The sequence below is a fragment of the Arachis ipaensis genome, chromosome B9 (genome assembly GCF_059453495.1).
Source record: "Arachis ipaensis isolate K30076 ecotype BB chromosome B9, ASM5945349v1, whole genome shotgun sequence".
Lineage (NCBI taxonomy): Eukaryota > Viridiplantae > Streptophyta > Magnoliopsida > Fabales > Fabaceae > Arachis > Arachis ipaensis.
Genome location: NC_142444.1, coordinates 99,980,367 through 99,997,243, shown reverse-complemented (window position 1 = coordinate 99,997,243; position 16,877 = coordinate 99,980,367). Strand labels below are relative to the sequence as shown.

At 39.4% G+C, this 16,877-nt stretch overlaps 1 protein-coding gene and 2 non-coding genes across 3 annotated transcripts; 2 read left to right on the top strand and 1 right to left on the bottom strand.

Moving 5' to 3' along the window:
- Positions 1-3,032: 3,032 nt before the first annotated feature.
- Positions 3,033-3,140, top strand: LOC148545621 (small nucleolar RNA R71). The gene has a single exon (XR_015901282.1). It is a non-coding gene; the product is annotated as a small nucleolar RNA R71 (small nucleolar RNA).
- A 10,925-nt stretch (positions 3,141-14,065) lies between these two features.
- On the bottom strand, positions 14,066-14,719 carry LOC107615675 (uncharacterized). The gene has a single exon (XM_016317721.1). It carries the CDS (start codon positions 14,717-14,719, stop codon positions 14,066-14,068), a length of 654 nt encoding a protein of 217 aa, XP_016173207.1.
- Positions 14,720-15,809: 1,090 nt separating this feature from the next.
- LOC148545620 (small nucleolar RNA R71) lies at positions 15,810-15,913 on the top strand. The gene has a single exon (XR_015902085.1). It is a non-coding gene; the product is annotated as a small nucleolar RNA R71 (small nucleolar RNA).
- The last annotated feature ends 964 nt before the right edge of the window (positions 15,914-16,877 follow it).

The following is a 16,877-nucleotide window of genomic DNA, read 5'->3' as shown; positions in this document are numbered from 1 at the left end:
GAGTTAGAGCAGTCTTCAGCTTATCAAATGCTTGTTTGCAATCTTCACTGAACTCGAACTCAATGTTCTTCTGCAGTAATCTGGATAAGGGAAGTGCCACCTTACTAAAGTCTTTAATAAATCTCCTGTAGAAACCTGCATGGCCAAGGAACGAACGGACTTCCCTCACAGAAGAGGGGTAAGGTAAACTAGAAATAACATTCACCTTTGCTGGGTCTACAGAAATACCATTATTAGATACCACATGTCCTAATACAATCCCTTGTTTTACCATAAAGTGGCATTTTTCGAAATTCAATACAAGGTTTGTATTAATACATCTATCTAATACTCTAGATAATCTATCTAAGCAAAGGGTAAAAGAATCACCATAAAAACTTCCATATAGTCCTCAGTAAGATCAGAGAAAAGACTCATCATGCACCTTTGGAAAGTAGCTGGTGCATTGCACAAGCCAAAGGGCATTCTCTTATAAGCGTAAGTCCCAAAAGGACATGTAAAAGTAGTCTTTTCCTGATCCTCAGGAGCTATATGAATATGGAAATAACCTGTGTAACCATCTAGAAAGCAATAATGTGATTTACCTAACAGGCGATCCAACATTTGATCAATGAATGGAAGTGGGTAGTGATCCTTACGGGTAGCTTGGTTGAGACGCCTGTAATCAATGCAGACTCTCCAAGCATTCTGAACTCTAGTTGCTATGAGCTCTCCATGCTCATTCTTCACGGTAGTGACTCCGGACTTCTTGGGCACCACTTGTACTGGGCTTACCCATTCACTGTCTGAAATGGGATATATGATACCGGCCTCCAATAGTTTGGTCACCTCCTTTTTGACAACTTTCAAGATGGTGGGATTCAATCTTCTCTGGGGTTGACGGACAGGTCTTGCTCCCTCTTCTAAAAATATTCTGTGCTCGCATACTTGAGGGTTGATTTCCACTATGTCTGCCAAACTCCACCCAATTGCCTTCTTATGCTTCCTTAGCACATCAAGTAACTGCTCTTCTTGTTGAGAAGTCAGTTCTCTTGCAATAATAACCGGAAGCTTCTGCTCATCCTCGAGATAAGCATATTTGAGATGTAGAGGGAGAGGTTTCAATTCTAACTTTTGATCATGGGCAGGCTCTGGATTATCTGGGGCTTGTGAAAATGGCGAAATGTCCTCATTGTCAGTTAAGAGGGTCCCCACACTTGGACCTTGTCTAGTGTGCCTCCCTTCAAACTCTTCTTTTTGAACTTCAGCCACACTTTCGTCTATGACATCACACTGGAAGATAGAAAGATTTTCTGGGGGGTTGTCAATTACTCCATTCAAATTGAAGATCACTATGCGGCCATCTATTTCAAAGGAGTATGTTCCTGAAAAAGCATCCAATTTGAATTTTGATGTTTTCAGGAATGGTCTTCCAAGTAGGATTGATGATGGCTTATCTGAATCATTATGGGGCATCTCCAAGATATAAAAATCAGTGGGAAATGTGAGCCCTTTAATGTTCACCAAAACATCTTCAGCAACTCCAGCCACTGTAATAATGCTTTTATCTGCTAACACAAAACGAGCTGCCGACCTTTTTAAGGGAGGGAGCCTCAAAACATCATATATGGACAAAGGCATTATACTGACACATGCTCCTAAATCACACATGCAATCATAAATTACTACACCACCAATAGTACAACTAACTATGCAAGGACCTGGATCACTACATTTTTCAGGTAATCCTCCCATTAAAGCAGATATAGAACTACCTAAAGGAATAGTTTCTAATTCATTAATCTTGTCTTTATGGATACATAAGTCTTTTAGAAACTTTGCATATTTAGGTACCTGTTGAATAACATTAAAAAGGGGGACAGTTACCTCGACCTTTTTGAATATCTCTACCATTTTAGGATCAGGTTCCAGCTGCTTCCTGGGCTTCCTTGCAAGCTGTGGAAATGGAATGGGAACAGTGGTTTCCGTGGTGCCTGCGCCTTTTGGTGCTTCTTCTTGTGGTTGAGCTATCTCTTTTTCAGCTATGTCCTGTATATCCTCTTCCTCTTCAACATCTTCGATTTCCACCACCTCTTCAGCTGAGGCGTATTCTGGTGAGCTTGGTTCCTCCTGATTCCTCTCCTGTAGTGTAGTTCCAGACCTCAGGGTGATAGCATTAATGCCTCCCTTTGGATTGGGTAATGGTTGAGAGGGGATTCCAGTGGTGCTTGAAGGTTGGTTACTGGAATTTTGTGCTGAACCAAGCTATGTCATAAAAGCTTGCAGAGTAGAGGTGAGACCATTCAGACTGGCGTTAATACTGTTCACTCTGGTACTTTCCATGGCCAGTTGTCTTTTCTCAAAAGCTTGTAATAAATCTTCATTAGAAGATACAGAAGAATGAGTAAATTGAGAGGTTTGCTGTTGATTGTGCGGTGGTCCTTGGTTTTGCCTCAGGTGAGGTGCTCTGTAAGGTTGATTTTGCTGCCTGTTGTTGTTATTATTCCACCTCTGATTTCTCTGATTATCTCTACCTCCCCTGTTATTGTTGTCCCTCCAATTCTGGTTTGAATTGTCCTGCCATCCATGGTTATTATTTCCACTTTGATTGTACCCTTGGTTGGGGCGGTCATAGAAGTTGTGAGTGGATGCCACCATGTTGTCTTCTTGTTGGAGCTGCGGGCATTCATCAGTGTAATGGCTGTAATCAGCACAAATTTCGCAAATTCTTTGTGGACTAGTTGTTGGTTTTGCTGCGGTTGAGTTTGCTGAGCTTGTTGATTCAACTGCATTTGCTTCAGCAGGTTGGTCATCTCACAGATGCTTTGAGTTAGAGCAACAGTCTCTCTGCCAGAAGATACTTCTGCAACGGCTTTTGAACGGCCTTGCTTCTGTCTGTGGTTCCGAGTAGATTCAACTAAATCACTGATCAATTGCCAAGCTTCATCAGTGGTCTTGTACTTCTTCATAGACCCATTGCTGGCACTTTCCAATGTGGTCTTATCTTGGGGCCTCATACCTTGTGTGATATAGCTGAGTAGCACGATCTTGTCAATCATGTGGTGGGGGCATGCTTCCAGAAGATTATTGAAGCGCTCCCAGTATTCAAAGAGAGTCTCATTGTCATCCTGAACAATCGTAGAGATATCCTTCCTCAGTTTATCAATAACTTCAGATGGAAAGAATTTCTCCAGAAACTCCTTTCTGAGTGTATCCCAGTTGGATACATTTGCTAGAGGTTGAGTGTAGTACCACTCTCTTGCTTTTCCCTCAAGAGAAAACGAAAAAGCTTTCAGCAGAATTGAAGTTTCATCAGTGCCGTCACGCCTGACAGTAGAACAGGCTGCCTGGAAATCTCTCAAGTGCTTGATAGGCTCTTGAGCAGGTAGGCCATGAAACTTGGGCATCAAATTTAACAGTGCGGTCTTTATTTCAAAATCTGTAGCTACCGCTGGATGATGCACTTGAAACGGTTGTATTGTAAAATCAGGAGCTCCTTCCTCCTGAATGGTAACTCTTCTAGCTGCCATGTTTTCTGCACGTAAAACAATCGAATCAGTAGAACGGGGGCTGGTTTCTTCCTCAGATTCACTTTCAGATCCGCCCTCAGAGCGGGCTAGCCTACACTGTTCTCGCCTTATTCGTGAAATAGTCCTTTCAATTTCAGGATCGAATATTAGCAAGCGCAGATCAGGAAGTGAACGCGTCATTTGACGGAAGAAACATGCAGCTCATAGTAGCAAAATTAAATAAAATACAAATAAATAAATTCTAATTAATAAAATTAGCACTCTATTGCAACTCCCCGGCAACGGCGCCAAAAATTGATGGGAAGCAGAAGCTGATGAATTAAAAAATTATTAAATTTGATACGTTGCAAGTATAATTCTTAATTCACCGAAAATCTGCCTATCAATTTAGAAATGTGTCACAAAGAGTTTAAATCAAAATTACTGGGAGTTTTAAGTCCCAAGTCGTCTCCCAACGAGTTGCAGAGAAGGGTGCTATCTTATTAATCAGAGGTTCGAAGAAGTTGAGGTAAGTAAATTGGAATGTAAACTGAGAAAAATTAAATGATATGAATAAAAAAAACCTTGACTAGGAATTGATTAGTTAGAATCTCTATCATTGATGGAATGATTTTTTAGATGGATTTATAATTAACGGTTACTCTGTTTAGTTATCCTTTACTAGATAAGGGAAAGTCAAACAAGTTGGATTACTAGATCCGTTCACGAGTTACAACCCACTTAGTTCAAGGGATTGACGTTGGTGACAGGATAGCAATTCAACAATTAACACAATTACAAATTTTCTTTCAATCCTTCCAACTCAAGAGTTCATTTTCAATGAATTCCCCATCAAGTAATGAGACTACTCATGCATTGTAAATAATAAATCCATAACACATAAAAGGGAATTAAAAGAAGACATGATTATTGGAATTAAAATTGAATTAAAAAGAAATAATCCTTGCGTTAATTAATCATAAAAGTATCTGAATGACAGAATTGAACATAACAAAGAACATGGAAGAATAAAACCAAGTTAAGAGAACAAACTAGAATGATGAAGTCTTGATGAGGAAATAACTCTTCTCAATGTTCCAATGCTAAGGCCAATTGAAAATTAAAATTCTAAAAACTAGAGAGAAAAAAACCTAAGAGAGTGAAAAACTAGATCTAGAACTATTGAATGAATGTGTGTGTTGTTTCTGCATATTCTCTGACTCTAGTCTGCTGTTTCGGGCCGAAAACTGGGCCGAAATAAGGTCCAAAAATCGTCTCCAGCGAATTTTGCAGATTATGCAGATCGCACATGTCACGCGATCGCGTCGTCTATGCGGACGCGTCGCTTGCGCTTTTTCCAATCCGCGCGGCCGCGCAAGCCATGCGGCCGCGTCACTGCGATTTGCGCTCCTTCGCGCGGTCGCGTGAGCCATGCCACCGCGTCACTTCTCGCTGGTTATCTCCTCAAATTCTTGTGTTCCTTCCATTTTTTGCTAGCTTCCTCTCCAATCTCCATCTCATTCATGCCCTATAAAGCCTGAAACACTTGACACACAGATCACGGCATCGAATGGAATAAAGGAGAATTAAAATTATATAATTAAAGTCTCTAGGAAGCAATTTTCAAACATGTACTGAATTTAGGAAGGAAATCTAAATACATTCTAAATTGATGAATAAGTGGGTAAGGATCATGACAAAACCACACAATTAAACACAATATAAACTATAAAATAGTGGTTTATCAATTACTTCATTAGTGGAGAAAATTAAAGCAGTACTAACTAGTTTTTTTTCGGATAATTAATTATATTGCAGCACAAAATCATGTTATCTTTTAAGTTAAAAGAACCTAAATTTGAATCAATTAGTCTAAAGCCATAGACATTTTGAACATTTTGGGCTCCACAAATAATCTATACTTTTTTTTCGGTACGAAATTCAACTTTAATTTTTATTTTTATTTTTTCACCATCATGTACATTGAATTTGTCAATTGCAGTTTCAAGATGCTTAATTTAACAAAATTCACCTGTTACGACTTCTGAGATGTATAATACAAATAAGAGCCATAGAAATTAATTCAATGTGAATCATGACTCCAAAAATGTATGTACTTAACAGAAGACTTAATGGTTCTTTCATTTATTTATTCAACAGCATCATAAATAATTATTAATGTTTGATATAATTTAATAAGAGTACCACCATACGCTGCTGTAACCACAAAACAAAGATGTTTTAACTAGCGCACAATTGCTGTAACCAAATACCGATAAGAGAAAATTCATGAAATTCCTCATGAACCTTACACAAAGGCTCAGACGACAATCTTCTAGAGTTATGTGGTTGTGCGATTTCATCCGTTACCACTCGCATGTGATCTAGTGCGATTGGATTATTGGAAATTGTGGGATTGAATGGGTGAATAAATATTGTAACAATGTCATAGTTACCATAACCACAAGATAAAAATGCTATAACCAGTGCACAATTGCCGTAACCAAATAATTTGTGGAATTTCTCATAAACCCAACACAAAGGCTCGGACGACGATCTCCTAGAGTTTTGTGGCTGTGTGGTGTCATTCGTTACCATTCACAAGGGATTTAGTGCGGTGCATTGTTAAGAATTGCAGAATTTAAAGGGTTGGATAAATTCTTCTAACAATGGCACAATTGCCGACCACAAGATAAAGATGCTGTAACCAACACACAATTTCTGTAACTAAAAACCAATATGAGAAAATTCGTAGAATTTCTCATGAACCCAACATAAAGGCTCAGACGACAATCTCTTGGAATTCTGTAGTTGTGTGGTGTCATCCGTTACCACACGAAAGGTATCTAGTACGGTTGGATTGTTAGGAATTGGGGATTGAAAAGGATGGATAAATTCTTATAACAATGACATAGTTGTCGTAACCACAAGACAAAGATGCTGTAACCATCGTACAGTTGCTGTAATCAAATACCCATGTGAGAAAATTCGTGGAATTCCTCACGAACCCAACACAAAGGCTCGGACTACGATCTCCTAGAATTTTTTTTGTGTGGTGTCATCCATTACCACTCACAAGGGATCTAGTGTGGTTGGATTGTTGGAAATTGTGGAATTAAAAGAGCTAGATAAACTCTTGTAACAATGGCACAGTTGCTTTAACCTAAAGAAAAAGATGTTGTAACCAGCGAACCATTGTTGTAACCAAATACCAATGTGAGAAAATTGGTAGAATTACTTATGAACCCAACACAATGGATCAGATGACAATTTCCTAGAGTTCTGAGGTTATGTGGTGTCATCTGTTACCACTCACAAAAGATCTAGTACGGTTGGATTATTGAAAATTGTAGGATTAAAAGGGGTGGATAAATTTTTGTAACAATGGCACAATTACCGTAACCACAAGATAAAGAAGCTATAACTAGCACACAGTTGTTGTAACCAAATACTAATATGAGGAAATTCGTGGAATTACTCATGAAGCTAAAACAAAGGCTCGGATGCCGATCTTCTGGAGTTTTATGGTTGTGTAATGTCATCCGATTATTGGGAATTGAAGGATTGAAAAGTCTGGATAAATTCTTGTAACAATGGCATAGTTTCCGTAATCCCAAGACAAAGATGCTGTAACCAGTGTACTATTGCTATAACTAAAAATCAATGTGAGGAAATTTGTGGAATTTCTCATGAACCCAACACAAAGCTTCGGTTGACGACCTCCTAGAGTTCCGTAGCTGTGGGGTGTCATCAGTTAACACTCGTAAGGGATCTAGTGTTGTTGGATTATTAGGAATTGTGGGGTTGAAATGGTTGGATAAATTCTTGTAACAATAGCACAGTTGTTGTAAACACAAGACAAAACTGCTATAACCAGCGCATAATTTCCATAGCCAAATACCGATGTGAGGAAATTCGTGGAATTGCTCATAAACCAAACACAAAAGGCTTGGTTGTCGATCTCCTGGAGTTCTGTGGTTGTGTGGTGTCATCCATTACCACTCGCAAGGGATCTAGTGCGGTTGGACTGTTGAAAATTGTGGGATTGAAATGGTTGGATAAATTCTTGCAACAATGACACAGTTGCCGTAACTCCAAGATAAAGATGTTGTTACCAGCGTACAGTTGCTGGAACCAAATACCAATGAGAGAAAATTCGTGAAATTCCTCATGAACCCAAAACAATGGCTTAGACGATGATCTCATGGAGTTTTGTGATTGTGTGGTGTCATCCATTATCACTCGCAAGGGATCTAGTGCGGTTGTATTATTAGGAATTGTGGAATTGCAAGGGGTCGATAAATTCTTGTAACAATGGCATGATGTCTTGAAAGCTGTCTCTCAACAATTTTCTATCGGCAAGTGCACCAGATTGTCGTCAAGTAAAAACTCACTATAGAGTGAAGTCGAATCCCACAGGGATTGGTTGGTTGATCAATGTTAATTGGAGAATTGTTCTAGTTGAGCTGAATCATAATTGGAATCGGGATTGTAGAATGTAAATTGGTAGGAAGCTTAAATTGTAAGAAATTTAATGAACAGAAATTAAATTACAGAATCTAAAGAACAGAAACTTAAATTGCAAGCAATTAAATGGGAATGGGGATATTGAGCATCAAATTAAAGACAGAATATAAAAGAATGGGTAGATCAGAGATGGGAAAGCTCATTGGGGTCAGGAGATGTTATAATTCTCCGGATCAAATTCATTTTCATCTCTTCCTCAATCAATGCATTCATTAATCTCCTTGGCAATCTTAGGTGATTGGATCCCAATTCCTTGGCAATCTAATCTCGGTAAGCATGAACAATTGCCCAATTCCTTGATTTAAGTGCTCATGGGAAGAGATGATGTATGGTCACTGATTATACCACACATATTCATAGATTAAAGTGTTGGTAGGATTACATATCACGATATCCATCCAAACTCTAATATAATCCAATGTGAGAAAGCATTTCTAGCATGATCTCCTTATTCATCTTCTAAGGTTCAGAGGAGATCCAATTATGGATAGCTTCTTTTCCAAGACAACTATCCACTGGGATGAAGAACGAAAGCTTTCTAGCAAGACCAAGAGAAAAGAAAGAAGAAGAAGTATGAAAACTAATATTGATCCATTGAATTACACAGAGCTCCCTAAACCAATGAAATGGTTTTAGTTGTTCATAGCTCTAAATATGGAAAAAAGAATTGAAAGATACATTGCAAAAAGAAAAAGTGTAGAGAGCAGAAAATTAGGCAGAGTTTTTTTTATAGTATATCAGCCCCTCCTAACTAACTTAAACTCTAAGCTATTTATACACTTTCTTCCATTGATCTTCAGTCTCTGAATTGGGCTTTTGGCCTTAATTGAAATGGGTTGAAGTTGCTCCCATTGGCTCCCCATGCTGTTGAGAATAGATGTGCTTGAATTGCAGTGTTCTGATGCCCACGTTGGAGTCCACGTTTGAGGGCAAACCTTGAGTCAAACGTCCTTCAGAGAAAATGGAATTTGGGCGTTGTGAGCAACGTTTGACTCAACGTTGGAGTGCCAACGTTTTCTTGTCCACGCGTACGCGTGGATGGTACAAATTACCAGTTCACGCGTCTGCGCTGCCTATGCGTGCGCGCGTTTGGGGTCAGAATTCTCATCCACGCGTACGCGTGAGTGATGCGTGCGTGTGGATGCAAATTCCCAATTCAGTTTTTGAACGTTTTCGCGCATGTTGGCCTCAGCGTTGGACCAACAACACTCCCTCCAACATTGATTTATCCACGCGTGCGCGTCATCTACGCGTACGCATGGATTGCCAAATTGCACGCTCACGCGTACGCATAGCATATGCGTGCGCGTCAATGCGCTTTTTCAAAATCAAGATTTTAGAGCTCAGATCGCGCACATTGGCCTCAACGTTGGACTAGCAACGTTCCCTCCAACGTTGGCCTATCCACGCGTGCGCGTATAGCACGCATACATGTCACCACAGTTTTTTTCTAATTTTCCAGAAAGCACTTTGTATCAAGCGTTGGAGGTAACGTTGGCTCACCAACGCTCCCTCTAATGTGGGTATCAGATAATTATGTAGAAGATCCCCTGTTTCATTCCTCTCAATGTTTGAGGCAATGTTGGTGGTCCAACTTTGGCCACCAACGCTGCTTCCTCTTCATCCTTTCCATTGCCATTCTTCAACCTCCTTCCATGCATTTCTTCACCTATCATCAAGCAATATATGCATCAAAGCCTTGCTAATATCATGAGAGATTGCATCATTCTTAGCACACAAGTAATTATGGCATAATTCTCATGAAATTACATCAAATTAACCATGGTTGAATGAGTCTAGGCATACATGAATTTTTAACCCAATTGCTTACTTATAGCTCAAGAAAGTGCATAAAACCTAATGAAATCAAAAGAAAAAGGCTAGTAAAACTAGCCTAAGATGCCTTGGCATCACAACACCAAACTTATATCTTGCTTGTCCCCAAGCAAGCATTGAATTATGAGAAGAATGAATGAAACAGAAGGTAATACACATCCATATTAGCAAGTGATTGAAATTGATTCATGGGGTTTTATGCAGAGAATGTTGCAGCTCACTTTTATTGACTCTTAGGTGAGAAGTGTCCCTTTAAGCATCAACCAACATACTGCTATGACCTATTATTATTCATCCTTGGTTTTTGATTTCTTTGTTTTAGAACTTATTTCTCACTTGTAGCTTAGTGTCATGTGTTGTAGCAGCTTTTTAGCTTATTTTCACTCAACACATATTCACCACAGACACTTGGCTCACAATTCTTCTTAAGACATTGGTGCCCAGCACCTCTTTGGGTTACTAAATGCCTTGTAACTAGGTTGCTTTTGATAATGGACTTTCGATTGATAATCCCAGGTTAGTTAACCCAAGTTACCAAGTGTTAAGGCACTCCATAGAACCTAATCATCCAAGCAGATCCTAGTACAAAGACACCATAGGCGGCATATGTCTTAAGGTCCAAGCTATTGGTGTCTAACCTTGTTCTTTGTTTCTTCCATTTTTGTTGCTACTTTTGGCTTTTCTTTTTCTTTATTTTTATTTGTTTTCTTTCTTCCAAGGATTTTTATTTGCTAAGATTCATAGACAGCAGCTTAGTTTACACTAAAGAGGGACACTCTACCCTTTTATTAGTTATTAGTGAGCTAGCTACATCCTCAGACACGTATACCACCACTCAATCTTTATTTTATTCCTTACCAAATGGAACTATTTCACTTCTGTTCAAGAATTTCTTTTATTTAATTAAAACAAGGGAACAAGCATACATTCAAGCAAGTGAAATTCACCCAGACACTTAGACTAAAACACTTATTTGGAATTTAAAGAAAACAAACAAACAGAATTCAAATGATTTCAATTTAAAGTGAACTAAACATGAAGACATGTTCTTTCTTATTGATGAACAAAGAGCAACACTACCTTTCATTCCTTTGGTTGCTTTCCTTTGCTTGATTCTCCTTTCTTTTTGGGGTCTGGTTTCTTTTTTCTCCTTCTTTCTTCTAGTTGCTTTTTAGTTCCAAACAGCTCCTCATCCCACAATCCAGCATCCTTCAACTGTTGCTGCATCCTTTCTTCATTTCTCTTGCATCTTTCTAGTTGTGCCTCTACTGGTCGGTTAAAATTTTCAAATGGAGGGATTCTTTGATTCAGTAAAGGTAGGCTGCCCACTAGATAGTCAAGCATTGCTTGAGTATCTATGTCATACTTTATCCTGTCCCTATGTCTAGCTTCTCCAACTGTATGGTGCATATTCTTCCATTTGAACAGGTCCATGATGTAGCCTTGTTGCTTATCTTGTTGGTTGGACAGCTGGTTGAAGGATTATTGAAACTGGGAAGATTGCTCTCTTTGTGATTCCAAAAATCTTGCTTGGAAATCTCTCTGCAGGTCCATCATCCTCAGCTGGAGCTCCTCCTGTTTTCCTGCCTTCTCATGTACTGCAATTGGAACTCTTCTTGCTTTTCTTGAGCTTCTATGTATTGTTGAGCCAGCCTTTCGATAGCTTCTTTCATTTGACTCATCTCCATGGTGGTTTGGGCTGGGAATTGTGGCTCTTCTTCTTGTTCTTCTTCTTGTTTTTCCTCCTGTTGTCCTTCCTGTTGTTATTCTCCTTGTGGTTCTTCTCTTCTTTTCCTTCTTTGTGGTCTCCTCCATTGCTGGGCAATTGTAACATTCATCATCCTTTCCAAGGTCATTGGAATCCACGAAATCAGCCAAATTGGATTTATATCCTCTAGTGGCACTCTGGCTTTTATGCATAACCGCATGATGGTGCTTGGGTAGTGAAGCCAGGCTTCAGCTGAACTTTTTTTAGAGATCTTTTGAATGTCCTTTGCAATGGTCTCAAGGACTTTTATCTCCCCTCCTACCATGATGCAGTGTAGCATGGTGGCCCTTTTTTTGTTAACTTCTGATGTGTTTACGGTGCCCAGGATTGATCTTCTTATGAGTTCATACCACCCTTTTGCTTCAGGGGTGAGATCTTTCTATCTCAGGTGTTTGTGCCTTTCATAAACGTCCCTCTTCCAATCAGTATTAATCACACAGATATCACTAGAAATTTCATCATAGTCTGGATTGCCATTTATTCTCTCCTGATAACCGGGCTCATCAAAGTGTGCTGCCCTTAGGCTTAGAACCCTCATGATGCTCTTCGGGCTAAAATCAACCTTCACACCCCTTACATAGCTTTTGTAAGTAGTGGAAATGGTTGTGTTCATCCTTGTTGTATTAGCATAAAACTCCCTTATAATGTTGGCATTGATTCTTGTGATCGGATTAGTGAGGGCCTCCCATTTTCTTTTTCTTATCTTCTCTCTTATTTCTAGGCATTCACATTCGGGCAACTGGAAAGGGATTTCTGACAATATCCCCTTGGAGTTCATCCATACATATTGTATTTTATGAAATGATGATTTGAACCTCCATTGATCATATTCAGATCTTTCTTCTTCAACAGCTGGCTCTTTCCCTTTCCTTCTTTTGTGGCCTAATGAAGATGCCATGGTTATCTTAGTATTTAGCCAAGTAAGGGTAAAAGAGTGGTGATGAGGCACGGCTAGTGAGACTTAAGTGGAATGAGAGTGTAGCTAGGAAGTAAAGCAAAGTGTATGGAAACAATTAGAACAAGAGTGACTTGCAGCACAAGAGAACACAATTATAAGTTGAGCTTTCAGGAGCACAAGACCGAGTTTATGAGTGAGAAAGGGTGGAAACTTGAGTTATGAGGCACGGTCTACTTAAGGCTATATATAGTAAACATTGATGGAGAATGGATGGTTAGGTTTCTTTGTGAAAGGTTGAGAATGAAGGGTATGCATGTAAAGTTGAATGAGAACAAAGTTTGCCTCTTCATTAGGCATGTGGCTCGGTCATTTAGGTCTGGTGCACCTCCCAACAATGTACAGATTTATATTCCCCAAGGAGTAGATTCCAAAGCCATGTGACCCACTTTTCCTCTTCATGCCAACCGTACTTGTCTTCTTTTGTCCATTTCATCCATCTTCTCTTTCTTATGCCTAGACAAGACAAAATTGAATTCAAAAGGGTGGCAGTAACAATTGAAAAGTTATGGAAAAAAATTAATCCCAAGTATTCCTCATGACACATCTATCAACCGTGACTTCTTTAAGCTTTTATATGTAACACCAAACTTAATGTTTGGCAATGCACTCTATGACTTAAATCCACCAAGTTGTTCATGGAAAACTCAATGAAACTCTTGTCACTATTGATTAAATCATTATGAGAAACACTTTATTTTTTGAATATGAAATTAAAAAAATGTAAAACATGGTTGTAAATCCATGGAATTCAAGAATTAAGACAATTTGACTTTCTTCAATTTTCACATAGTATATATGTGACACCAGCTCAATGTTTGGCCATATACTTCAAGAAAGTACTATAGTATATGTTCCAAGATGGCTATATAATCATCATATTCTGAGAACCATCTCGGGGTGCCTTTAGGCACACCAAACTTAGAGGTGGATCATATACTTCAAGCTGTTATATGCAAGTGTTCACTCTGTCTCTTAGAGCTTGAATCCATGTTAGTAAACCAATGATTATTCATATCAAAGCAGTAAAAGCAATAAACTAAAGCATGGGTTGCCTCCCATGGAGCGCTTCTTTAGCATCATTAACTTGACGGTTGGTTTCTGTCAGGGTGGATTGTAGTGCCTCATGTCCTTTCCTCGCGCATGAAGCTTTCTCCACTTGATTCTTTGATGATTTCTATATGTTCCAAGGAAAGGGTCTTTCTGATTCTGAACATTTGAGGTAACTGGGATGGAATAGTTGGAAGATAGGGTGGGGTTGGTGGATGGTGGGCTGATATCACCTTGTCTCCAGGAGAAAAACCTTCTGTAGGAATCTTCTTGTTTCTCCACCCTTAGGAAATTTCTTCACAACTATTTTCTCTTCTTCCCGTAGTGCTCCATTGACTCTTGTGTTAGGGAGGTCCATGTTAGCTGTTCTTCCTGATTCTTGTGGTTTCAGCTCTTTCTTGAACTCCCTTGGTTGCTGTATCTCTTGAAATTCTTGTTTGTTCACCAAGGATTGTTGCTTTCCTCCAGGCACATTTTGCTGTGATCATCCTTCGGCTCTTTAGGTGTGGGCTCAGATTCAGGTGTAGATTTAAAAACATGGAAGGTGAGATGTTCATCATGTATTCTCAATATTAGCTCTCCTTGTTCCACATTGATGAGTGCTCTAGCAGTGGCTAAAAATGGTCTCCCTAGGATGATTGGATGGAGGTAACTTTCTTCCATGTCCAGAACAACAAAGTCAGTGGGGAGAAAGTAATTTCCCACTTTGACCAATACATTCTCGACTACTCCTTCAGCTTGCTTCTGAGTCTTATCAGCCAATTGGATGATTACATCTGTGGATTTCAGCTCATTGATTTGCAACCTCTTCATGAGAGACAGATGCATCACATTTATGCTAGCTCCTAGATCACAGAATCCTCTATCAATTCTTGTCTCTCCTATGGCACAGGGGATATGAAAGCTCCCTGGATCTTTTTTCTTCAGAGGTAAGTCCTTCTTGATGAGGGCACTACATTCCTTGTTCATTATCACTATTTGTCCTCCTTTTAAGGTTCCTTTCTTGGTCAGCAGCTCTTTCATGCACTTGATGTATGTAGGCATCTGTTGGAGAGTTTTGATGAAGGGTATGTTGACACTGAGGGATACAAACATGTCTAGGAATCTTGAGTATGACTTCTTTTTCTCACCTCCCCTGAGTCTCTAGGGAAACGGTGCCTTTGGCACGTAAGGTTTCAGAATTTCCTTCCTTTTTGGTTCTTTCCCCTGTACAGGTTTATTTCCTTGTTCTTTTTCTTTTAAGTTTCCCTGGGAACTTCCTTGGCTGTGCTCTGTTGGCTTGCTGGTATCTTCTTCCAAAATTTCTTCAATTTTAAGAGTGATTGCCTTATATTCCTCCCATCTCACTTTCTTCATTTCTCTTCTTGGATTTTTCTCAGTGTCACTGGGAAAGCTATCAGTGGACTTAGAAATCTGCTGTGAGAGGTGTCCTACTTGAGATTCGAGACTCTTAATAATCTCTCCTCGGCTTTTCATACTATCTCTCACTTCTTTCTTGAAATTCCTGTTGTCCTGGACTTCCTTGCAAAGATTGGTGAGCATAGCTTCAATCCTGGATAGCTTGTCCTCTGATGGTGGATTGGGAATTGGATGTTGAGGCTGATTGGCTTGGGCTTGGTATAGTGGCTGAGAAGAATTGTTGTATGGGTGTTGATATGATCTTGGATTGGATTGTTGGTAGGTGTACTGGTTGGGATTATGAGGTTTCTGATCTTGGCCTTGGTTCTGTTGGTCTCCCCACCCAAAGTTTGGGTGGTTCTTCCAACTAGGGTTATAAGTTTTAGAATATGGATCATGAGCTTGCCTAGATGAATTTTCAAGGTAATTAACTTCCTCCCAGTTAACTCCTTCCTCTGTGTCCAACTCTCCTTGAGGTGATGGTTGAGTATGGATGGCTGCAGCCTAATTCTTCTCCATTTGCTTGGTCAAATAAGCTAGTTGCTTAGTGATCATCTTATTTTGGGCCAGGATTGCATCCATATAGTTTAATTCCATGACTCCCCTGTTGTTACTTCTGTCTGAGGCATAAAAATTCTCATTGTCAGCCACTGTTTCTATGACATCAATGGCTTCTTCAATGATTTTCTTCTTGTTAAGGGAGCCTCCAGATGAGTGGTCTACAGCTTTCTTTGATTCATAGGAAAGCCCTTCATAAAAGATATGTAGTTGCACCCAGTCATTAAATATTTCAGGTGGACATTTCCTTGTCAGATCTTTGAATCTTTCCCAGGCTTCATATAAGATTTCACCATCCTGCTGTCTGAATGTCTGCACTTCAGTTCTCAGTCTATTCACTCTTTGAGGAGGGTAGAACCTTGCTAAGAATCTATTTACCACATCTTTCCAGGTTGTCAAGCTTTCTTTGGGAAATGATTCTAGCCATTTAGATGCTTTGTCCCTAAAAAAAAAGAAACAGTAACAATCTATAGGTGTCAGGATGAGCACCATTAGATTTAACTGTATCACAGATCCTTAGGAAGGTAGTGAGATGCTGATTAGGGTCTTCTTGGACACTTCCTCTGAAAGAACAATTGTTTTGGACGAGTGTGATGAGTTGAGGCTTCAATTCAAAATTATTAGCATGGATGGTTGGCTTTTGAATGCTGCTACCACAGTTTCCTGGGTTTGGATTGATGTATGAGCCTAGAACTCTCCTCTCTTGTCCAGCAGGATTGGCTGCGCCTCCTCTGGCATGATTGTTCACCTCTCCTTCATGATGGTTTTCCATATCATCCTCCATGTTTATATCCAAGTCCTGCTCTTCTTCTTCTGCACCAATGGCCTTCTTTCCTCTTGCTTCCCTCCTTAATCTAAGGAAGGTTCTTTTTGGTTCACTGTCAAAAGAGGTTGAAACCTCTCTTCTACCTTTCATAAAAATACCAAAATAGGTAGCAACTAGCAAGTGAAGATTTCACAGTTAATGAAAAAAATACGGTTAGAGCAATTCAGGTAATTAATCAAACAGTTAATGAGTCAGTGGATTAGTTTTGCTGGAAAGTAAGGAAATAAAGAAAAATAAAGAGAAACAACTAAAATTGCAGAAAGTAAATGTAACAGCAGAAATTGAAATTGAATTAATCAAAAGAAAAGAAAAATGCTCAATCTAGTTATCCTCCAATTTAGTAATTGTCAATACAAAACCAATCCCCGACAATGGCACCATAAACTTGATGTCCTGAAAACTGTCTCTCAACAATTTCCTACCGGAAGCGCACCGGATTGTCGTCAAGTAAAAACTATAGAGTGAGGTCGA